The sequence below is a fragment of the Erpetoichthys calabaricus genome, chromosome 17, assembly GCF_900747795.2.
Source record: "Erpetoichthys calabaricus chromosome 17, fErpCal1.3, whole genome shotgun sequence".
NCBI lineage: Eukaryota > Metazoa > Chordata > Cladistia > Polypteriformes > Polypteridae > Erpetoichthys > Erpetoichthys calabaricus.
The window spans coordinates 80530039-80555788 of record NC_041410.2 but is presented as its reverse complement, the minus strand read 5'-3'; the positions used below and the strand labels follow the sequence as shown (position 1 = coordinate 80555788).

Here is a 25750-nt window from a genome sequence, read left to right as displayed (position 1 = left end):
GTTGCAAGATTTAAAAACATCTATACAATAAAAAAAAAAAATCTGAAATGTGGAAACCAGAGAAATTGGAATTTTGTGTCATGTCATAATGTTGAAACCCCCCTCTTATTTAACGGATAATAATCTGTCCATCAGATTGTGCAGAATTGAATCAGGACATTCTAGAAAGCCAAATTGGGACAGGAGTTGCTGTGACACAGCAGTTCAGACAAATTTGAGGAAAGAAAGGAATGTGACATTAGAGGTGCACTTTTAATGTCAAAACACTGTACTTTAATTATAACAATGATAAAATAGTTATTTTATGCATTTTTTTTTTTACTTTACATTATTGTTTGGTCCCATCGGCAGGTCAGAAACAATGAAGCAAAGTTTAAACGGTTAAATCAGAGCCTCTCAGTGGTGCACAGGCTCCCTCTTCCCTGCTCCATCTTCTGTGTTTATGACCCATGTCGGCTCATCAAGTCACAAATGCTCAAAAATGAAAGGTCACGCAGGGTCAATTTTGTCCAATTAGAAATAGTTTGGAACAGGTCAAGTTCCAAGGGGTCATTTAGCCAGGCTATGACCCCCCCCCAACCAGCCAATATCATTTGAAACAGCCCAATCCACACCCTGTCAGGAATTCATACTACTGCTTGGATTTTTAGACATGTTTTTTTTTTTTTGTTTTGTTTAGATTAGATAAACTTTATTGTCACAACCTCCTTAATATTCAAAGTGCCCACTGATCTATTTGGTCAGGAGCTGGGTCTAGTTTGGGCAGCTTTGGTTTAAGTAGCCAGGTTTCAACACTCATTCTTCTACCACATGACGGCTGTTAAGCACAGCACTGTAGGTGTGAGTCCAAGCGTTGACCGACGTGTAGTGGTCCCTTAGCTACATGCGTGATATTGTGACCTTGCCATTCCACACTGAATAAATTGACTTCCTAGAATAAGGGAATGTTCTTCTTAAGGCATGGGAGAGCTGGGAAGTACAAGGTCGTAGGTATGAGTAGCACTGTGTAGTCTATAAAGCACTTTGTGATGGTCAGCTCTCTGGTAGCTGTTATACAGAACAGAACCTGATCAGAAAATGGGCAAGGCAATCGGATTCAGCATGTCAGGGAGAAGAAGAGCTTTGACCTAGATATACTATATAAAATAAATGTTTTAAATCAAGACTGGCAAAGTGGTATTGGCATCATTCTTGTGCCCCCATGTTTACTGGTTTACATCACATCCTGTAGACATACATGCTACATCGACTGGCATCTTGAAACTGGTCTGGTAGAAACAATACTACCATTGTAGTAGTAATGTCATGTGTGCAGACTGTGTAAGTGTGGGTGTGTTTATGTACATCGTATCATGTCCTGCACTGGACTGGGACACAAAGGATTAACAGGTCAATTAAACAAAGTAACATGACTTATGAGTAAAACCAATCAAGAGGTGGTTTAAAGATAACGATGAAAAGCAGGGGTGGGAAGCACTGAAAACTATCACAGGATTGGCTTCTAAAAAAGTGTGACCTAGATGATGAACTAAATAACTTTTGCACAAGTCCTTTTGTGGTAGACCACCTGGACCCACTGTAGTTTGCCTGTTGGACAAAGACTGGAGTGGAGGATGCAATTATCTGTCTGCTCCACTAGGCTGATTCTGGCAGCACTGTGAGGATTATGCTTTTTGACTTCTCCACTGCCCTCAGTATCATCCACTCATCCCTCTTAAGGTGTAAACTCAGAGATATGCAGGTGGATGAGCTTATGGCAGGGGTGGGCAGTGTCGGTCCTGGAGGGCCGCAGCGGCTCCTGGTTTTTGTTCCAACTCAGTTTCTTAATGAGAAGTCAATTATTGCTGATGAAGCACTTATTGCTTAAGTGACATTTTGATGTTTCATTTTAGTGGTCTCACTTGTTAAGGTTCCCCACCCTTAATTGCTTATTTCAGTCTTCAACAGTTGCATTCACATTTTTAATGGCACCTTATTAGCAATAAGATGCAAATGACAAAGAAGCCAGCAGTTCTCCATTTAACATTTTTCCATCTACACCTGTGTAGATTCATCATGCACTATTTAGTTTAATAAAACACTTAAGAGAATAATTTGACAGACTGAAAATTATCTATTGTAGGCTTCAAATCATTTGGATGAATTCACGATATAAGAATCTAACATTGCTGACTAACAAGCCTTAAAATTAAATATAGTCTAAGGTTGGGAAGGACTGGTTTCTAATTAAGCAACTGGGTTAGAACGAAAACATGCAGCCACTGCGGTTCACCAGGACCGACATTGCCCACCCCTGGCCTATGGTGTCCTGGATATTGGACTATCTGTTGGGCAGTTTGTGAGACTCAAGGACTGTGTTTCTGATGTGGATGTGAGCAACACTTGAGCACCACAAGGAGCAGTCCTGTCTGCTTTTCTCTTCACTCTGTACACCTCAGACTACAAATGGAACAGCAGCTCATGTGACTTGCAGAAATTCTCAGATGATTCTGCACTTATGGGGTGTATTGATAAGGGGATGTGACAGAGGAGAAGAGTCAGGGGGAGAACTTCTTTCTTGGTGCAGAAAGAATTGTCTTCAACTTAACATCAGCAAAATCAAGGAACTGGTTATTGACTTTCACTGCACCAAAGACCCCCTATCTCCAGGAGTTGATGTCGAGGTGGTCCACTCCTACAAAGTGCCTGGGGGCGGGGGGGGGGGGGGGGGGGGGGGGGGGTCTACATCAATGACAGTTTAGACTGGTCTCAGAACACAGAGGAAGAGTATAAGAAAGGGCAGATGAGGCTCTTTTTCCTTAAGAGACTGCAATTCCTTTAATGTGGGAAGTGACATCCTTCACATCTTCTATAACCTTCTGACAATCATCATTTCAGGAAAGACCCACCGGATCAACAGGCTAATTAAAAGGGCAAGCTCAGTTATGGGACACACTCTGGAGCTCGTGGAGGGGAAAATTAAAACAAAACTGAGTGCCATTATGAACAATGCTGCATATCCCCTCTCTGACACACTAATACTGAGGACTTTCAGCAAATTAAGTATTCAGCTAAAGTGTGTCAAAAACACTATATGGTGGCTCCTTTATACTAACAGCAGTACATCTGAGTAATGACATACCGGGAAAGGGACTGCCAAATTTTTTTTCTTTCTTTTTAAATTTATCTTCCTTGTTAGTCATTTTGGTGTGTGTTCAGACCATAGTGTGTGTTTATATATATTTTCTATATATTTATTTATTTAAAGAGCTTGTGTAAAAATCTAAATTTCACCCTGGGGACAAATAAAGATCTATCTATCTATCTATCTATCTATCTATCTATCTATCTATCTATCTATCACACATGGTTTCAGTGTGCCTTATGCTCAAGTAAGGGACATGCTTTGTAAAGATTCCATCAATATTAGAGGCCAGCATAACTGAAGTGGAGAAATCTTAGCTGCAGGTGCAGATCAACAGGGCACTGGTGCTACATGGCACATGAAGATGGCTTCTAAAGTCTTGTTTCTAGCAGATCTCTCCAGTTTCTCATTTGCTTTTCCTCTGGTCCCTGTGCTTTGGTATTGTTCCTGAGCTGCGGGAAGAGGCAATCATCACTCCAGTTCCCAAGGTTTCTAGACCATGCTGAAAGCCATTACTTCAGACAAGTGGACTGTTTTGTAAATTGGTGCAATATGAACTCTCTTACTCTGAATGGCAGAAATACAAAAGAAATGATAATTGACTGTAAAAGGCTGTATGTTGAACATTTGTTATTCTGTGGGAGGAGGTAGAAATCGTGACTGAATATAAATATATAGGAACTCACCTTAATAATAATCCAACTTAGGAGATTGTCACAAAAAATATACTCCAAATGTATTAAAGTCAGTGCTTGTTTCTCCTTCATGAACTCAAAACTATTTAAGGTGCTCAAGGACCTCATTTTGTCATCTAGTTTGTTACCACTTTCAGTTTCATTGACTGATTTAGTGGTCTAACAAATGAAAATTTAAAAAAGCTTTGGCATATGCAACCACAATTATTGAAACTCGTCAGAGGGCTATGTTGAAGAAACTGGAAATCATCTCCGCCGAAGATAGACCTCCATTACACAGAAGCTGTCCTTCAATAAATCAGGCAGATCAGTCAATTTAAAGACCCACACAAAACACCCCAAAAGTTCCTTTCTTCCTAGCACTATTCAGCTTTTTAACATGGATTATCGAAGATAATAAACATTCTACTGTGTGTAGATTTTTTTTCATATATACCACACAACTCTTTTAGGTAAAAACGTAACTGTCAAATTGTTCGAAGCAGTTAAACACGTACTCTTATTTGAATGCTGTTAATGATGTTTTAGAAATGTGTAAGTTTTAACCTGTTTTTTTTTCTCTGTTTTAACTTTTGTCTGTTAATGGATGTAGCTGAGAAGGCAACTTTTGTGATTTCTCCTGTAAAGAACGTTGACCTTGCCTGGCCCACAATGCTGCAGTGATTGGCTCCAGCGACTCACAACTCTGAACTGGATAAAGCTGGTTTAAGATGGATGGAAGGAGGTAGGTGCATACATTACTGTGCCCACTGATGGACTGCCATCCTTTCCACGTTTCCCACATTTTGCTTAATGCTGCCACTGCCATAGGCTCTAGCTACCTTGTGACTATGATGTAAAAAGCAGGTTGTGAATAAGAATAGATGGAGAATCATGACTTGCCTTAGGCCTTATTCTGTTTATTCTTCTGTTTGCCTAATCTGATTCACAGTTGCAGGCGGCCAGAGGCCTGTCCTAGAAATATCATGCATAACCTGCCTTGATCTGTGCCATGCAAACCTTGACAGATTGTAATCAATTAATTTAAGAATTGTCATTTTTTCCTTTACAGCATAAATTTCAATCAGGAAAAGTAATATCCTTATGTCTCAATCCCTAGTACAATATCTACTGAATACTCTCTAAAGCAATATCTGACCATAACAAGCAATATTGTTAAATTTAGTTTCTCCCTACTTAGCTTATGGGCATCCAAATGGAGATTCAATATCTACTTACTTGTCAACAAGCTGTTTTATCTGCAATTTAAGAGAATTTATACCGCTTAACGCAGGCTGAGTAGATGACCCTTCTGCATTAAGTGGAGCAATCAAGGGATTCATAAAGAACAACACCATCAGCTTTGCCTCCCAGAAGATTCATGAAAAAGTAAAAAGAAATTTGCATCTCAAACCCAACCTCTCCTCTCTCCTGGCGTCTCAGTCCAGTAAATCCGATAAATGGCTTCAACCCTCCTTAAAAGAGCTGAATTTCAAATGTACCAACTAAGGGCTGTGTGCAGCACCAAGTAAACAAGTGGCATACTGGCTAAAGAAACAGGACACACGGCTCTCATGTGCAAAAGCCGCAACTAGGGAGGACTGTGGCACATCTTATCGTTAGAAAATTGCCTCAACATTTTTCACATAATTAAAGAGGAGAACTTTGAACAATGTGTTGGTCTAGAGGTATTTTTAAAGGAATACTCCACCCAAAAGCAATATATTTTTATATCTGCCTCTCCCTCTCATTAATTGATCAAGACTCCTGTCTTCAACCCAAAAGCACAGCATTATGGAAACTGTGCCTTTCCTGTTCATCTTTTATGGTGAGTTTTCTGGAAGTAGGAATAATATTTTAACAAGAAGTACATGTATTTCACACATTTTGATAAAACAAAACATGGACATGTGGATTATGTGACAAGAGTTACTTCAGAATTTTTTTGCTACTTTTCCTGGACATTTTTCACATCATTTGCTATTGTCCAGAGTTGGTGACTATTGGGTCCCATGATACTAGAAGCTTTGTTATTTCATTCTTCATGAAAACATGAGATAAATTTTTTTTTCTTGGCCACCTCAACAAACTACATGGAGGGTAAGTACTGTGTAAAAATATCATTTTTGGATGGAGTATTCCTTTAATGCATCTTGATGTTTCAAGTTTCGATGAAGACGAGGCAGTAGCACTGAGCTCCCTGATTTCTTTAGAAGAGATCATAACAGCCTGTCCCTGGATTAGGAAGTATGCCACTATAACTTTATTTGGCTGAGCCTCTGTGACACATCCCTCAGAAGAGAACTCTCCACATGAAGTGAGGCCATCAGTGGAGTCCCTCAGGGGTCTGTCCTTGGACCGTTACTTTTTCTGATTTATATTAATGACATTGATTCTAGTATAGTTACTAAACTTGTCAAATTCACAGATGACACTAAAATTGGGGGGATGGCAGACACTGTGGAGGCAGCAAAAAGAAATCAAAATGACCCGGACAACCTTCAGAACTGGGTGAACACCTGGAAAATGCAGTTTAATGTAAAAAAAAGTGCTACATGTGGGCAACAGGAACATCAATTATAAATACAAGATGGGAGACACTGTTCTACAGGAAGCAAGCTCTGAAAAGGTTTTAGTAGTTTATGATGACACAACATTTTCATCGACTAAGCAATGCACAGAAGCAGTTATAAAGGCAACTAAAATGTTAGGTTACATCATAAAAACTGTTGAATTTAAGTCAAGGGACATTCTGCTCAAACTATATAATGCACTGGTAAGACCACATCTGTAGTGCTGTGTTCAGTTCTGATCACACCAGTACAAGAAAGACATGACTGCACCTGAAGCTGTGTGGAGGAGAGCAACTAAGTGTGTCCCAGGACTTAAGGAGATGTCCTACTCTGACAGACTCAGAGAATTAAACCTGTTCAGTCTCAAGCAGAGGAGACGGGGACCTAATGCACTATTCAAAATCCCCAAAGGCATTGATAAAGTAGGTCCAACAACATTGTTTCAGCTTAAGTGTGAATCATGTATTCAAAGATATCTGTGAAAATTAATTAAGATATCCTGAAGCCAGGAAGCCCTTCTTTATGCAAAGAGTTGTAGGACTCTGGAATAAACTACCAAGACATGGAGTTGAAGCAGAAACCTTGACAACTTTAAGAAGAATCGGGATAAGATATTAGGATAGCTTAGCTATTAGCTAAACAAATGGCCTAGATGGACTGAATGGTCTCCTCTCATTTTGTCCAATTTCTTATGCTCTTATGACAAATTAATACTATTGTAAAACCCTCACCCAAAGACTTAACAAAGTGATCTATAAACTGTTACACCTTGACCAAATGGGCTTCAATTTACTCATGTCAGACCTCAGGCAATATTCATGAGAACGACATTATGCTTTGTTCATTTCAGAGTTCTAGAGAGCTTGAGCACAGTGGTTTAGTGTAGCGAGAAAAGCCAGCCCAAGGCACAAGCAAGTAAGCAAATGCACAGAGCTCCGTGACCACCAGGGGGGCCCCCAACTGCTCAACCTGTCATCAAAAATGGGAAAGATGGGGGAAGGAAAGCTGACATAACAATTAGGCACTGGAGTAAGTGAACACACTCTTCAGACGTGTTCAGCACTCCTGATGGACCCCATACCTCCACTCTTCGATTGCACTCATGCCTCAGAGGGTGACCATCCCTTCTGTTGCATTCCACTGTCTATTAGGACAGCCCCCTGTCCCTCTGATTGCGCTCATCCTTCTAGCAGACTCCTGCCCCAGTCTTTGACTGTGCTGATTGCTGTGTAACATTTTAAACAAGGGGCTTCCATGCTTCATTTAGCTAAGGGCCTCACCAAGCACACAATGAGCACTGCTAGTAAGTGTGCACAAGAGATGTTACATGAAAGCAGGTTGCCATGAAAAATCCCAGTGGATAAAGCAGGAGGCATGTGAAGAAGCCAGAAGAGCCCAGGTGCGTACCTGATATGGAGATGAGAGTAACCTACCAGATCTTTAAAACCTGGTAATCTATCATGTTTTATGATATGGCTGTGTCATATTACAACACAGTGTCGTACATGTAATGTGGATGGAAATCTCCATATAAACCAACAGTACTCTACTTGTATATTTCCTTTTGAAAAATTAGCTCATCGTGAGCCATCTACCACATGAATCAAGATCTTGCAACATATGATCAGTGGGTTTCAGAAAAACGTAACTGCAGCTGTGTAGAACATGCTCATTCCAGTTGCCCGTGAGCTGCACCATGACTGCCTTATTCTAAGAGGACACTGGAGATTATTATAGGATTAAACGCCATCGCTTACCTAGAATGCTTTTCCAGTATTCTTTATCCTTGGCTCTCTGGGAAATGCAGGTGTAGTTCAGTTAATGAAGCTAAGGGAGATGATCTGCATATGATATCCTCATGCTGTGGTGTGAAGTGGGTATTCAGTTTGGTGGAGGGGTGAGCTGGTTCCAGTCATAAAGACATTGATTCAGAGCATTTCTTGATTCTAGTGGAAGGTTCTTACCTAGGTACATTTACTTTCATTTTAGGGACTCTTATGTGCACTAAATTATTCACATATCAATTTCAAAATTGACTTGAATATTTGTATCCAAGCACCCCTTCCCTGACACCATTCATGCTCCACTCCTCACTGCGTCACCCGCAACTTGACTACTTCCACTTCTAGCTCTGAGTTTAAATTCTGGAACAACACCTAACAAAGTGCTCTTCAAGTAATTTGCCTGAGCTTCAGGAAAGGCCGGTCATGTGCCTCTTTAATCCTGCCTCGCCTGCCAACAACAAAGAGTCTCAGGAACGTCTCAGAAACCTGCTTACTTGTGTTGTCACCTACCCTCCATAATAGATATGTGGACCGCCCTCCTGCGGGTTCTGGGGACACTACTCAGTCTTGGCCCATGTGTGATTGATGGACAGCTGCGACTGGGGACCAGGCCTGCTCTGTGATGTCAAACAGCAAAAAGAAAAAGAAGTCAATCATTTATTTTCACATCCATTCACCCATCTACAAGCTTTTTGCCTGATGTTTTTGAAAAAGATGAGTGCTGTTATTTGTTAATATAACATTTGTTTACTGCAATGAGCGAGATTTCATGTCTATCCCAACCTGTAAAACTTATAATCTTTTACTATCTGTCATAACCTATAGTATCTAATTATCCAAAGTTTAAACAAAATGTCAAGCATGATGATAAATTATAATGTGCCTCTGTTTAATGGCTGCAATGTATGGTCAGATATGTCAGATCTACTTCCATTATATGTGAGGATAGTACAATTAAGCAGATGGATGTTGGTTGATGATTGATATTCACTCCAGTGGTGTGTTAGTAAATGCGGCCTACAGTTATCCTTAATCCAGCATTAGTGGAAAGCTGGCCTGCATCTTCTTGGACTGAAAAGCATCTTCATTACACGGCAGTCCTTGAAATCAAAAAAGCTTATAAGTCAGAATCAAACATCTTCAATAGCAAGTGTTACAGTACAAAATATGTTATAGTAGTACCTGAAACATTTTAGCTCCTACCGAGTTTAGAAAAGACTCAATCATTACCGGTGGATTTCTGGAGGCTCTCGCTTAATCTTTGCACTGTGCTCCATGACTTCCTTGGCAACACGACCACTAAGGAAAGAAAAGTTGAAAGATGATATGACTCCAGGATGTAGGCACTAGTCATCCTTACATCTTCATCAAAACGAAGCTGAGAAAGAGAATAAGCCCAGTTTGGGATTGACACCTACTGTTGAGGCATTTCTTTCTGGCTGTTCTTAGCTGCGATACTGGTGGATTTACTGTTACATTAAGACTTTTAGTACATACAGTCATATGAAAAAGTTTGGGAACCCCTCACAGCCTGCATAATAATTGACTCTACTTTCAACAAAAAAGATAACAGTGGTATGTCTTTCATTTCCTAGGAACATCTGAGTACTGGGGTGTTTTCTGATCAAAGATTTTTAGTGAAGCAGTATTTAGTTGTATGAAATTAAATCAAATGTGAAAAACTGGCTGTGCAAAAATGTGGGTCCCCTTGTAATTTTGCTGATCTGAATGCCTATCACTGCTCAATGCTGATTACTTATAACACCAAATTGGTTGGATTAGCTCGTTAAACCTTCATAGACAGGTGTGTCCAATCATGAGATAAGGTATTTAAGGTGGTCAATGTCAAGTTGTGCTTCCCTTTGACTCTCCTCTGAAGAGTGACAGCATGGCACCCTCAAAGCAACTCTCAAAAGATCTGAAAACAAAGATTGTTCAGTCTCATGGTTTAGGGGAAGGCTACAAAAAGCTCTCTCAGAGGTTTAAACTGTCAGTTTCAACTGTAAGGAATGTAATCAGGAAATGGAAGGCCACAGGCACAGTTGCTGTTAAACCCAGCAGGTCTGGCAGGCCAAGAAAAATACAGGAGCAGTATATGCGCAGGATTGTGAGAATGGTTACAGACAACCCAGAGATCATCTCCAAAGACCTGCAAAAAATCTTGCTGCAGATGGTGTATCTGTACATCGTTCCACAATTCAGCACAATTTGCGCAAAGAACATCTGTATGGCAGGGTGATGAGAAAGAAACCCGTTCTGCACTCACGCCACAAACAGAGTCGCTTGTTGTATGCCAATGCTCATTTAGACAAGCCAGATTCATTTTGGAACAAAGTGCTTTGTAGTGATGAGACAAAAATGGAGTTATTTGGTCATAACAAAAAGCGCTTTGCATGGCGGAAGAAGAACACCGCATTCCAAGAAAGACACCTGCTACCTACTGTCAAATTTGGTGGAGGTTCCATCATGCTGTGCAGCTGTGTGGCTAGTTCAGGGACTGGGGTCCTTGTTAACGTCGAGGGTTGGATGAATTCAACCCAATATCAACAAATTCTTCAGGATAGTGTTCAAGCATCAGTGCACAAAGTTGAAGTTACGCAGGGGTTGGATATTCCAACAAGACACTGACCCAAAACACAGTTCGAAATCTACAAAGGCATTCATGCAGAGGGAGAAGTACAATGTTCTGGAATGGCCATCACAGTCCTCTGACTTGAATGTCATCGAAAATCTATGGGATGATTTCAAGCAGGCTGTCCATTCTCAGCAGCCATCACATTTAACTGAACTAGAGAGATTTTGTATGGAAGAATGGACAGAAATACCTCCATCCAGAATCCAGACACTCATCAAAGGCTATAGGAGGACAGCGTCTAGAGGCTGTTAAGTTTACAAAAGGAGGCTCAACTAAGTATTGATATCATATCTCTGTTGGGTTGCCCAAATGTATGCACCTGTCTAATTTTGTTATGATTCATATTGCATATCTTCTGTTAATCCAACTTAATGTCACTGCTGAAATACTACTATTTCCATAAGGCATGTCAGATATTAAAGGGAAGTTGGTACTTTGAAAGCTCAGCCAATGATAAACAAAAATCCAAAGAATTCAGAGGGGTTCCCACACTTTTTCATATGACAGTATATTCTGTTTGCAGTGGGACATTTGGACATGTTTGGTAGTATTTGTAAATGCAATGCAGCAGATAAGTGCTGCTCACTCTTTTTTCCCCTGCTTTGTGTGCTTTCTGTGAGGTAAGTATGCTGCTTCTGTAAGATCATTTTCCACCACAGCTTGTAAAGCTCTGCCTTGACCCAACATTTGCCAAGCAGGATTACTGATGTTTACACTCAGCCTTTGAATCGGATCCACAGTGACAAGAACAGAAAGCACTCTTTTATGGAATGAATGAGTGAAGTCAATAAAATGATTCGATATTCCAGGCAGCCATCCATTTACTGACCCTCTCTTTATCCATTTTTAGGGTACCAGAATTTGTCCCAAAAGCACTGAGCCTAAGGCAAGAAACAACCGTGAACATGGCACAAGTTGGCTTCAGAGGACGTTCACCTATACTGTATATGAAAAAAGGTAAAAATTGAACTTTTACAGGAAAGTTCTGCAGATGTTCTGTGAATTATGTACACTTGTGACAAGTAAAGAGTTATTCTGCAAAAGTTAGAAACATGGCATCATGGCTATGAAATACTGATCACAGCTGAAAGAAACAACAGAAGAGAAACATTATTTTGAATGTGATGCTCATCATCCATTGCTTAGTCCATTTTGAGAGCTCAAATTTTTAATCTTATGGTAGCAGGGAGCAGGAAACAATCCTGGATGGAATGCCATTTTGTCTCAACAAAGTCCTGCATCACCTCCTACTAGACCAATAAACACAAAATGCATGTCTTTGGAAAGATAACTGGAGTAAGTAGCCATAGAAAAGCTCATCAGACCTTTAGAAAAGGTGCACATTTAACACGTGGCCAACAGTCCCTGCTGCTGGGAGGCACCTGTGCTAACGACTGCAGTCATATGCTTTTCATTCTCATCACTTCATTTCTCTTTGGGGTATAAACATGTCCTGTGACTGACTGCCGCCCTGTCCAGGATTGGGTCCTGCCTTTTGCCTGATGTTGTTTGACAAAGATGAATGATCTGGCTGTTAATATTACATATGTTTACTGCAATTTATAAGCTAAATCTATATTGCATATGCCCCATATTTGTAAAGCTTTGGCAACTCTTCATGCCAGTGGAACACCAGTGAGTGTGATAAAAAGTGCAATGGTTAGGAGAGACATGTCACATGGCACATGCATCAGTGTGAGAAACAAGGAAAGGCTTAGTCAGCTGACCCTTTTCATCTGGCCTGGTGGATAGCAGCTCGTAATCTGGAGGCTGTGTCTCTTTTGTAAGATGCCCCTTATTTACTGGAAATTATTTCAATAACCTCTACTTACTGTAAGTATTTACCTGTAACGAAACCGGCTCCCCTTAAAGAAAAGGTTGCTGCTGGACACAGTTCGCACCTGGCTTGACTTTTCCAGCCTGCAAGAAGCAAAGCAGATCAGCCATCGGTTTCTGAAATGTAATTTGTGATTTCTGCCTTTGCTGATCACACTAAGCTAAGACAGTTGCTTTATGTATCATCTCTTAGGACTATTTCTGCTTTAAAGATTACATTTTTGGAGGTTTGTGCACACAGTCTTTGCCTTGGGTAAATCAAAAAAAAAAATACAGAAAATGAAGAAAAGTGACATCCATGAGCTGTCGTGGAGAAAATTAGCAATTGACAGGCAAAAGCTGATGAAAGTATTCAAGCAAATAAGATACACAACAGAGTGTGCAGCAAGGGGATGACATTGTGAAATTTAAAATAACTTAAGGATGTCTGATGTTTAGATTAGGAGATACCATTCCACCCAGGCCTGGTTCATCCTGAGTATCCCCTTGTCAAATATTATTCTTCAGAACACCCGCAGGGAAAATGTGCCCAACTGATAAAGAGAAAATAAAACTCCTCACTTAGAAACTTCTTAGGTGTGATACACGTACTAAACGGAGTGTGAGTGGGTGTGTGTCCTTGGACAGCACACAGGCTTGGGTGGTTGTTAGGCAGATGAAATTTAATCTAAGTTAACGCAGTGAAAAGTTAAGCAAAATGACACCTTTTATTGGCTAACTACAAAGATTACAATATGCAAGCTTTCGAGGCAACTCAGGCCCCTTAAATGTGTATGTGTGTGTGATGGGGTGGGGGGGGGGGGTCTGAATATTGAAGGTTCACCTTATGAGAAGGATTTAGGAGTCATAGTGGACTCTACACTATCAACTGTCAGACAGTGTTCAGAGGCCATTAAGAAGGCTAACAGAGTGACAGGTTATACAGCGCCCTGATGTGTGGAGTACAAGTCACAGGAGGTTCTGCTCAAGCTTTATAACACACTGGTGAGGCCTCATCTGGAGTACTGTGTGCAGGTTTGGTCTCTAGGCTACAAAAAAGACATAGCAGCACAAGAGAATGTCCGGAGAAGAGCAACTAGGCTGAGTCCAGGGCTACAGGGGATGAATTATAAAGAAAGATTTAAAGAGCTGAGACAATACAGTTTATGCAAAAGAAGATTAAGAGGTGACATGATAGAAGTGTTTAAAATTATGAAGGGAATTAGTCCAGTGGGTTGAGATTGTTATTTTAAAATGAGTTAAACTTAAGGAAAATTTCACACAAACATTAGGGAGTTTTTCTTTACTCAGAGAACCAAAGAAACATGGAATAAGTGACCAATCAGTGTGGTAGACAGTAGGACATTGGGGATCTTCAAAGATAGGACTGATGTTATTTTAGAAGAATTACGTGGACAGGACTGGCAAGCTTTGTTGGGCTGAATGGCCCATTCTTGTCCGGACTGTTCTAACGTTCTAATGTCGCTTTGTCCTGTAAAGGATCAGAATCTGGTTCGACATTGTTCTAGCCTTGTGTACAATGCACAGTCACCAGACATCCTGGGGCAGTCAGACAGACTGAGGTTTAGGTTGGGGAGCACGTGCTGATGACGATGAACCAGGTTGAGATGTCCCAAATATAACTGGAGCAGAAAACTAGAAATATTTTTAAAATGTAATTACACATACGAATCATTATAAACCACTGCCCCATCAATCTCACCCTACCATTTTGGATCCAGTTTACTTGCTTTTACATCACATTAACTAGTAATCATCAATCTACTCTATATATAAAATCCTAAGCCTAAAAGTGCAGAGATTTTATGTCACTTTTTTGTCATGCTTTAAATCGGCTTATTTTAAAACCTACATATATATGTTTGGTATCATTCTTTTCAGAATTTATCGAACTTTAATGTAGTGTTGTGAGATTCTCAGATTCTTATTCCGTGTTTAAATTATAAACTAAGACATATCAAGAACTCACGTCCCACAAGAAGAGATTTTGTGCCAAGAGATTTAACCAAAGACAAAGAGTAGGACAGCTGCTGTACAGACTTTTAAATGTTTGAAGCGCTGCACGAGAAGTAGATCAAGCGGCATGACAGCAGCAGCAAGCCAGCAGCTGATCGAGCAAAGAGGAGGTAAAAAAAAACTATTTGTTTCCCATTATATTACCATTTAAGAGGGGGTTTCGGAGGAGCGACTGCGTCTCCTAGGGGTGCGTTCAGCCCCCCTCTTCACAACATGAGCGGTGGAGATGCGAAGTGGCTGGCGCATACTGCAGGCCGGGGGGGTTGGGGGGTTGGCGAGCAAAGCAAGCAGGGGGAGAACCCTCTAGTTTCTATATACATTTAATTAATTAATTATATATATATATATATATATATATATATATATATATATATATATATAGTGTGATATGTGGCTGGCCTTTCATCCCAGCCAATACCCCCAGGCCGCCAGGTGGAGCCCTCCCTGCAGAATGGAGGTGCCCCGAATGCCAGCAGGGAATCCTAGACAATGTAGTTTTTATCCCCAGCCCTGTTGGATACCTTGGGGCTCGCTAGAAGGCGCTGCAGGGAGGAATAAAGACTATTTGCCTTACGTCCGAGTCACATGGACAAGGGGAACGATGTGCTTCCGGGGTGAAAAAAGAAGGATTTTTTTATCTGACCCGGAAGTGTTCCAGGTCACATAGAGAGAGGGTGAAACACTTCCGGGGTCAAGGACTATAAAAGGATTGTGGGAAATCCCAGATGGGGTGCTGAGCTGGGTGGTAGGGTGGCTAAGTGTCTGGGATTGTGGAGGATTGTGAATTATTGTAGTTTATTATTATTAATGGGTATTGTGGAGTGTAGGTGCTTTGTGCACATTATTATTAAAATAAATAACATTTTGGATTTTATCTGGTGTCTGACGTTTGGTCGAGGGTTCAAGGGGTCGACAGTGCCTCTATTATCACAATATATATATAATATATATATATATATAAACTAGGGGGCTCCGCCCCTTGCTCGCTTCGCTCGCCCAACCCCAGGTTTGGTTTACCGGATATACAATTTAAAGAGATTGTTATTTTCATGGGAATTGTTGCATATGCATTATTTTCACATTTACTTTAAAACTTTTGTAAAAACAATATTTGGAATTAACTTTTCTTCAAGATCGCATTGAATTTTGATTACCGTGTTTGGACTTACATCGTGACAACATAACATACTGTATAACTGGCTGTGAGTGAATATCGTTTCTTTCTCTTTAATAAATAAAACAACTTTCTCGAATGTGTGTTGTCACAGGAGGCTGGGGGCCAGACCCAGCCGAGACGCCTGGAAGGACTGGGAGGTGGTCTATACGTTCCCTGGGCCACGAGGTGGCAACCGCCCTGGATGATGAGGGGACCACAGGGATGGAGCAAGGAGGCTCGATCCCATTGGGGCCCGTGGCCACTGCCAGGGCACGCCCCGAGAGGAGTGAAGCCCGGGAGATCGACACTTCCTTCCTCCACCTTCCCAGGTGTGGCGGACCTTCCAGGGACGCCCGGAGTGCTTCCGGGTGCAAGGGCAGCACTTCCGCCACACCAGGATGTGCTGCCGGAATAGCGTCATCAAGCACCTGGAGCACATCCGGGTGGAAATAAAAGGGGCCGCCTCATTCCAATCAGAGAGCCAGAGTCGGGAGTGGGAGCTGATGGTGTTTGGAACCAGGCTCACAGTGTCCATGCTCTTTCTTCTTCACTTTGTTGTTGACGTGTCATCTAGAATGTATAAAATTATTGTCCTGATAAAATTTACAAGACCTGAGTGCAGGAAGTGTGTCTGACAAAAGCATTCACACGACTGAGATTAGATAACCGTGGTCTTGTTTCAAAATAGTTTTAAGTAGGGAGTGACTTGAAAGAATCTCATGTTAAAAGTCTCCATCTCATAGGACTTCATACCGCAACAACGTTTTTGGAATCTTAATTCTCACTGGCAACACGTTAGACGATCTACAAGTCTCAGACTTAAAGTTTAAATCCAAACAATATATTTGATCTCTTTTTGCTGTTCCGTTATTTCACCGATTAATTTCCATTTGTTTGTGCTAATGCGATCTTTCCTATCCTTTTTTTGAGACTTTGGAATTTTCGTACTTCCATTATCTCTAACCTGCTGTTCATGTGTACCACGTCAAAATTTTTGAATTCTTTACGACATTCTACTTTGTCATCTACTCTTTGTCCTTTATTTCTGGCCCCGGGCGTGGTTAAATCTCTTACCTGCAGGACGTATAACACTGCTCGCATTGTGAAGGAGGGGCTAAACGCAGGCTAAGGAGATGTGGTCAGATCAGCTGCTGTCATGCTGCTGCTGCTGGCGAGTTGTATGTTCTGCTTATTGCGCTGCATGTTGATCATTTAAAATCCAGTGCAGCAGCTGTCCTTTTGCCACTTCGTGTCTCTGCTACTGTGAAGGGGTGAGGCTATACGCACGCTAAGGAGATGCGGTTGGATCATCTGCTGGTTTGCTGCTGCAGCTGCCAGCGAGCTGCGCGTTCTGCTTGTCGCACTGCGCGTCGATCATTTACAAGCCTGTACAGCAGCTGTCCTTTTGTCTCACTGCCTTGTCTCGCATGATGTCAAAGTATCTTCCAAGAAGACAGCTGCTGTACAGATTACACCTCTGCAGAAAATTGAAGATTTAGTGATAGTGTTTTTTAATTCTTTGCATTACAATAGAAGTGGGCTTGATGTGCACATCCTGGAGAAAGAGAGCTGTAAACCCAGCATCATCACTTCTCATACAGTTACCTTCACTTTATTGCTAAAATCACAAGGATTTAAAGGACACTCCTTGCCCCCTAATGGTCTGCTTAATTGAGAATTTACTGCACATACAAAGTGATGATAAAATGTCTTTTTACAATGATTAGAAAGATGGAGGTAAAACAAGTGTTTAAAGATGAATGTTGCAAGATTGACTGTGATAATGGAGGATTGAAATACTAACTGATTAACTGCTTAAAACACAACCCATGTAGATGTACATGCTTGAAAATATTGAAAAAATGATTGTTTAGAGGTTACTTATTATACTTAAATGACTATATGATATGTTGACTGCAGTGGCCAGAACTGACCAATTCAATTGTGTTGCAGATTTTCAGAATACTCCATCCTCACAATCAGTAAAGCGGCCTGACAGATGGTCTGCTGGTCATCAACAAGAAAACTGAAGCTAGTGCCAGGAGAAGGCCACTTACTTGTAAAATGCCTGGTTTTCCACGCCACATTTCCACAGGTGTTTACAAGCCTCAGGAGTAGGAGCAAAATAGGTGAGAATGATCTTTTTGTCCTAAAAAGAAAAAGGGGTTCTGTTTCAGTGTTCTTAAAATGGTGCAATGGCTATAAAAAGCATTCTGAACACATTTTATTGTCCTACAATAAGGAATCTTACTACATTTTACTTGATGTAAAAGATATTGAAAGCTCTATGACCATGTAACGTGAAGTTTAAAAATGTATTTTGTAGTTGCAGCTACACTACTACAGCAGCCCTAGAACCCAATACAACTTTATACTGTATCTCTGGCCTTGCAGGAGAGACCTGCTGGAGTAGTTGGTTGCTCTTGCTCTCCAGCTGCTCAGCAGGAGCAACCCTCAGCCCCCTTGAGTGTCTGCCACACGCTGCTTTGCCAAGCTCACTTTTTCATTCTCCTGTACCAACTCTGACCAGTTCCTGCCCTTCTCTCTCCAGCTTTAACCTCCATCTCACTTTCTGTTCTCTCCTGTTTCCATTCCTTCTTTCTGTACCCCCCATGTTCCATGCAGGTTCCTCTTATGTGACGTATTTGGGCACTGTTGTGATACCTCTGAAGTGTGAATGGGGCACCTGTATGTATGTATTCGCGATCAGCCAAGCACACCAATCGACCCTGGAGTGAAGTGCGCTCACACACACCTGCACTTCCCAGGATGTGATTATTTATTTAAAAACTGCACTGTGTCACGGACCACTCATCACACACCTTCCACCTAAAGGATGCCAGTTGTACGGGAAGACTGCACAAGATATTACAAAGAATTCTAATCGTGTTTAAGAAAAGTTTTTCTTTGGCTAAAGGTTAGTTCCTGTTCTTTGACTATGAGGTTAGGTTATGTTTTGGTTTTGGTAGTAGGATTTTGTGTTTTTCTGATGAATATCATTTAGTCAGATGTTGTGTCATGCCAATCTCATGCTCCTGTTTTCTTTGATTTGACCTTTACTGTATAAATTCACATTTGGTTACACCAAAGCACAGAGAAACCCTGGAGGAGAGCCTGCTGTAGTCAGGAGACCTGGGGCTTGGAAAAAAAGTTCATTTTCTATGAGGACTGTGACCACAGCTTCAAGTTAAAACAATGGTGGAGTGACCAAAAGACTCCTGACTGTCATTTCTGAGAAGTGTGCCTTTACCAAATGCTAAATCAGGTGGTCAATACCTAATGAATTGGTGTCTATTTTATTTTCTATGGTAAAAATGTCCAGTTAAATAAATTAAGATTCCATACTCTTACATAAGAAAAACTGAATTCTTTTCTTTTCTCCATTTATTGTTCTACTTTTTGTTAGTCAATTAGAAAGGAAAAATAACGGTACTCACTTCTTTCTGGTTAGCATATATATGGAATGTCTTTCCTTCAAATTTCAACTTTGTTACTTCATTCCTGCACAGCACAGAAAAGACAGAAATACATACTGCAACATACAAAATACAAATATCAAGACCGGCCAAAGCCAAAAATGCTTAAAACCAATTCTCTATAAAGAACATAGTGGGGCAGCACATCTCCCTACAAAAGAAAAATTCTAACAAGGATCAGCACCATCTTAAAACGGAAAATGTCACATTTTGAGAAGTCAAGTTCCATCAATAATTAGGGAGAACAATAGTAAGACAGATAAATAGAGATAAATGGGAAAGCAGACAGGAAATTAAAAACAAGATAGAGACTATACTACATATTGTGAGGATAAATTAATTTGCTGCTGCACACAAATATTCCAGATGTACCCATCTTGTGGACTATATAAAGTAACTTGTTCAATGTCATGGGTGGCAGGTAGAAAAAGGAAAAAAAAAAGGAGCAACCAGCAGAGAGCTTTCATGGCCTACCTCATGCTATAGTGTTTACCTTCCGCCATTCTTGTCGTCAAAAACTGAAATAATGAGTTAGGACTCACTTGAGCTGCTCTTCATTTGCCTGTAATGTTCTTATGTTCATATGAATCTTGTCTTAAATGTAAGGATTATCTGAACTTCAACTTGAATTGGCAGTAGGTGAGACAGAAAGACAGAAAGAAAGAAAGAAAGAAAGAAAGAAAGAAAGAAAGAGAGAGAGAGAGAGAGAGAGAGAGAGAGAGAGAGAAAGAAAGAAAGAAAGAAAGAAAGAAAGAAAGAAAGAAAGAAAGAAAGAATGGTAGGTAAGCGATGAGTATCTTTCTTTCTAGAAATTAAAACAGTCCTTCTCCCATTAAAGTAACATAATATTCTTAAATTAACGCAGAGCTAGATTCCTGCAGTTGATGGTGCACACCAAGCTGGAGCAAAAAACATCACAGGGGCCCTTGACACACAACACCACACCAGTGCAAAGCGAGTTGCTATTTAACCCAACCTGTATGGCTTTAGGATGTAAAAAGAAAACTGAGACAGACACAAGGAAGATGTGTATAGCGATAACAACAACATGTAGGATACAAAACCACAGCACTGGACCTGTGTGGCAGCAGTGCTAACAACCACTGTGCAGTTATACCACTTCCATTATATATGCATTACTAATCCCCCAAAAGTTTATAAATAAATCAATCCCTTCTTTTAAAACACTGTTTAGTCAATGGTTTCAATACAATTATGCTTTGAGAGGATACACTGGAACGCATCTTACCACTTGAGAAAATGAATCCTTTTGTTACCTTGCAACACAACAAACCCAGATGGAGTGAAGGCCAGGAAAGCTGGGTTTCCTGAAACATCCTAAAAAAAAAAAAGAAAAGCCTTTAACATTTGTATGCAACATATGTGACATATCTGTCATTTGAGAGTCTCAATGGCAAACGTAGTTTGTCTAATGCATGTGGCATCTGCTCTCATCCACTCATAGAGGAGTGAACATCTATTGAGAAGTGCAGCACACAAAACCAAATCCATACAGCAAACACACAGAACTAACACACACTTAGGATCCCTTACTATTTAAGATCATAGTTTCATTTCTTTATTGCTCAAATACAAAACTTATATATTTTATATTTCACATGCTAAGGGAAACCTTGGAAACTCCCCAGAAGGGTCAAGCTTATCTGGCCTTCAAATGAGCAGGATGCTCAGGAGGCTGTAGATTGGGCAGCATGAACATTTACTGTAAATCTAATACATATGAGGCGTAGAGTTGGTAGATTATCCTAGAGGCTACAACTTCGACAACACTGTGTAGCAAGAGAAACTGTACCAGAAATGAAACTTTAAACTGGAATTGTTAAATTCAGTCAAATTACTTTCACTAAACTCAGTGGACGGCTCCAAAGGTTAACATCATTGAAATGACTCTTAAGCAGGTCTGACTGTTCTCAGGTGTAAATTTCCTAAGGTGCTCCTTGCTCCCTAACAGACCATGGACATAGTAGTATCATGCATATGGTGACATGTACTAGCATAGTCACACTTTACAATTCATAGGAAGGGAAGGCACGGCCTGCACAAGAAGACTATATGAGCAAAATAAACAGTGTAAGAGTTAAGTGTTTTTGTTTGTGTTTGTGTGCGTATCACTGTTTTTAAAAAGAAAAGCCTTTAATTACAGAACAGATAGTTACAGCAAGTGGCCATGGAAGTTTGTTACTCTTGCAAATGTGTGTTGTATACACTTAGAGAAAGCCACAAGTATCATGTGTGAAATGTTACAAGACTAAAAAGTTACGCAGTTTCTGTTCACAGTGACACCCAGCTCCTCCAAATCTTGGGTGATAATAAGACTATGAATGAAGCTGTCATTGTGCCAGCCCTGTACCCTTACAGTCCCCTACAGTAACAAGCTTGAAATGGTAATTTAAATAATGAGATCTTTGCTAACAAAGTGACTGACAGATTGGTGCCATGGAGGTAGCAGTGTCAACATTGTACTAGAAGTTAGTTATGAAAAAAATATATTTTTGCTTAAAGATTTGAATTTATTGATCTCCACTCATTGCAATTGCCCCTTATCTTGTCAAAGTTTTGGCAGTGATCAAAGGAATGACATATTGTACAAGTGAGTAAAATTAAGAAGGACATTGGGGTCAGTCTCTGTGAGACCAGGAGGAGTTTAATATTCTTGGTGCTCCTTAGAGTATAATGCAGGAGAGCCCGTTCATTTGGGCTCCCAGTTTTAGAGAGCCCCCTGGGCACATCTCATTGGGAAAGCTGGTGGGGTGTAACTGAGCATGGTCCATTATGCACGCTGGAAATATTACATCTATTAGTTGGGATAGGAGTGATGGGAAAGAGGAGGAGCTGGAGAATGCTGATATGGACAAAGCAGTTGGCCATTATCACTGGGAAAAGTGAGCCATGCTGTTGACGATCACATAAAGAATTAATAGCATAACAATATCAAACTGCTCAATCTGGTTGAGGGACACAGGGCCTGTTACCAGCCGTGACGGATATTGTGCCAGTCCATCACAGAGCCCATTCACTCATACATAGTGTTGCCAACTGTCCTCATTTTCCCGGACATGTCCTCATTTTTTAATGCACTATGGACTGTCTGGGAGGAATTTATACAATTTTGAAAATGTCTGGAATTATGGCTCCTAAAATTTGAAAATCTCCTTATCCTTATCATTGGTAAAAATTTGAAAGCCGCACACCAATCAGCATTTGCAGACGTAGTGCGCACACTTCACTTCCCTTCCGGTAGTAAACAGCGTAGATATTGGCAAGAATAGAAACAACCTTTCGAGTTCTTGGCTTTTGTCTGTCCAACTTGGCTTTTTCACTTCATCTTTTGAATTCAGCTTTATATTCTTGGCAACAGCTTATTATAAATGTTCCTTTCCTTAATTATTTGTAATCCTAATTCACCATAACTAAGTGAATTTATTCAAAATCGAAATTACAATTTCCCGTTTTGTATGTGAGACCTTATTTTTGATTCTTCTTTCAGCAGCTAGGTTAAACAAGAAATTTCATATATCCAGGTACAGTCTGTTCAGTTTTTCAGTGTGAGTAAATACTGCTTTGTTATATTTTAATGGAAAATATTATTATTACCACCAGTTGTTCCAAAATGGATTTATAATTGTAAATGAATGAGTCAACTATTAAAGTTCAGTCAATTAAAAAAATCGCACATTTTTTCTGTCAAATCAATGCAATATCTTTTTAGTTATCAGTTGATCAAGTAATAAGTCACTTCTTCAATTAATTTAATAATATTTACATAATTCTTTCATTTACATAAATTCAGAAAAGAAAAAAAGAAAGTGTAAGTTCACAGACTACCTGAACAACATATATCCTTGTTTTATCAGATTTATCAGATTATATCAGATTTACTGAGCAAAACATCTTCAGTGGAAAACTATAAAAGAATGTAGATAAATGCAAATAAACTAAATTGAAAAGAGTAAAATTATTTTTCATTTTACTCGAAGTGAATTTACTATGTGTATCATTTTTTACAGGTTTATGACAGTTAAGCTATCCAAATAAGTATGGAAGGAATGAAGTTTGTTAATTTAAGAGGCTTGACATATTCAAAATATTTAATGGCTTATTTGTTTGCCAGTGACTGTGATTGTGATCATCATATCATAATTATAGTAATAAACTGCTACTAAAGGTTTATTTCATTTTTAAAAAACAGGCAGTATTAGGGCATATTATGGCAGCATAGGGAAAGGCGTCCTCAAAAGTCTTCATTTTTCAACCCAAATGTCCTCATTTCCAGAGACAGAGAGTTGGTAGCCCTACTGACACACCAACACTGGACCAACCTGGAATCACCACTGAACCTAACCTGTACATCTGTGGAGATGAGGGAGGAAAGACCCATGCCAACAAACTCACATGGACCATGCCCAGGGGCGGGACTTGAACCCTTTACACAAGGTTCTTGAGTCAGTGGTGCTATTCACTACGCCACTCACAGAAAAAAAAACCAGATATTGTAAAAAATGCAACATGTCTAATTTTATTAATTTTAGGTTGTGTTTACACTTCTGTATACATCCATCATCTTGTTTCATTACACTGCTACAACGAGCTACAATGTGTGCCAAATATGCCAAATTTTTCATCCTTTGTTTCTGAGATGCTTGAAAAAAAAAATCCAGGAACAAAATACAAAAAAGTGTATTTTTGGTCTGTTTCAATATAATGGACAAGATAAATGAACAAAGACAATCAAATTATTTTAAGACAATGAATCTGCTCCACTGCATTCATTTCATTTAGAAAACATGATCGTCTAGTGAGCATGTAGACTTTTACAAGCTCATATAAATACCAAACGTCTGCCTCAATGCTCTTGCCTTGTTCCTTTTCTATAATCCATGGGCACTGCCCTCATTCCACCCCTCGACCTCTACTGCACTGCAGGCACAACTTCCTCTTTTAAACATAAGTCAGCCTTTAACATCTTCAGCTCCCTGCAGTTATAACATGTGGAGAACATAGGGAAGAAAATTACCTTACAGGGATGAGGGTCGACTCCGTAGGTCTCGAGGATTTGAGCTTTCTGCAAGAAGTTTAACTCGGACATCTCAGGAGTCTGTCCACTGTAAATAAATAAATAACATAAAATGGGTAATCAGATTCTTGGCAATGAATAGTAGAGTGGTAAACACAGAGTACATCTGCCTTTTTTTTGCACCTAACTATTCGATCATCAATAGCATTGTGTCCACAGATTTTAAAGTCCACAAGTGAATGGTGTATAGGTGTTCCACAGCGAGCATGAATAAAGATTTAAGTTACCTTACATTCAACTTGGCATTGGGTTTAAGGAGAAAGGGCATGAGTGTATCAGCATTTTAGTACGTGGCCATATCACAACTGTGTCTAGAATAAGTCACCACCTAAAATCCAGCCAAAGGTGGATCATTGATAACAGGGCCATAGAGAGGCTGGCAAGACATGTGCAGAGTACTAGATGGTCTGTTGTGATTCAGTCAGCTAACGCCTGAGTGGAGGAGTGATGCAGGACAGAACTTGTTGAACCCTGTCAAAGATGAAGTGTGATGGACAAAGCAGAATTCTTACTCCAATTAGTGAAAAACAACAAGGTCTAGTTGAAGTGGGCTGAAGGGAAAGACATTAGTTCTTATCTGATAAATCCCTCTGGCAAACCACCCATATATCCATCATGCAGGCTGTAAACAATTCTGGCTGATGGAAGTAGTGTCATGGCATAGTGTATATTTTTGGAATATATGCTGCATCCCTTGACAAGAGGAGGACAAGTTTTGAATGTCATAGCATATCTGCATCCCTCCATTGCAGCTGTGAACCCATTTGTGAATAACATAAAGCTCGGCCACAAGGAACATCAAGGTGAGCTATGGCATCCTCACTCCCTCAGAAACAATTCCCAAAATAGACCAAACACCAGCTAATCAGAAACAGTACTAGCCTCCTTTTTACCCAGACACTCAGAAATTGCTAAGTTGACTATCCTAGGAATTTCCGTTCACATGTGTCAAAACCACCTGGTAATCTCCTCGGCTAATAGCAGTTTGATGGCTGGGGACCCTGAAAACTGTGCAGCTTGGGTGGCAATCTGCTGTCATCTTTGCCAGATACATTGTTTCTGGTTTCATCACTCATAATTGCATTAACTGGTCAGGTAGTTTCAGTTCGCTTAATTAATATTCATTACAAAGACGTCTGGGTAATGTTCAGACACTAATCACCCAGGGCCAGATTAAGACCTTTAGAGGTCCTAAGCTCTTAAAAGATTTTGGTGTCCCCATATATATGAGCTGCACTCACTCTCAGTGGATGACTGAACGAGACAGCCAACATGGCCAAGACAAGAAAGATCACGTGAGCCTCAGTGGACCATGTGGCGCTTACCAGATTCTAATTTTGTTTTGATCCTAAGATTAATATAGATCATTAACCTCTATTAT

At 40.2% G+C, this 25750-nt stretch overlaps 1 protein-coding gene across 1 annotated transcript in view; it reads right to left on the bottom strand.

The window, feature by feature from the left end:
• Positions 1-25750, bottom strand: part of LOC114667509 (FERM domain-containing protein 5) — a 389463-nt gene that overhangs the window by 12739 nt on the left and 350974 nt on the right. Inside the window, 7 exon segments of the mRNA XM_051920945.1 lie at positions 8666-8772; positions 9386-9454; positions 12636-12710; positions 17856-17947; positions 19236-19299; positions 20524-20612; positions 24310-24397. Of these exon segments, the coding sequence (XP_051776905.1) occupies positions 8666-8772; positions 9386-9454; positions 12636-12710; positions 17856-17947; positions 19236-19299; positions 20524-20612; positions 24310-24397 (584 nt within the window).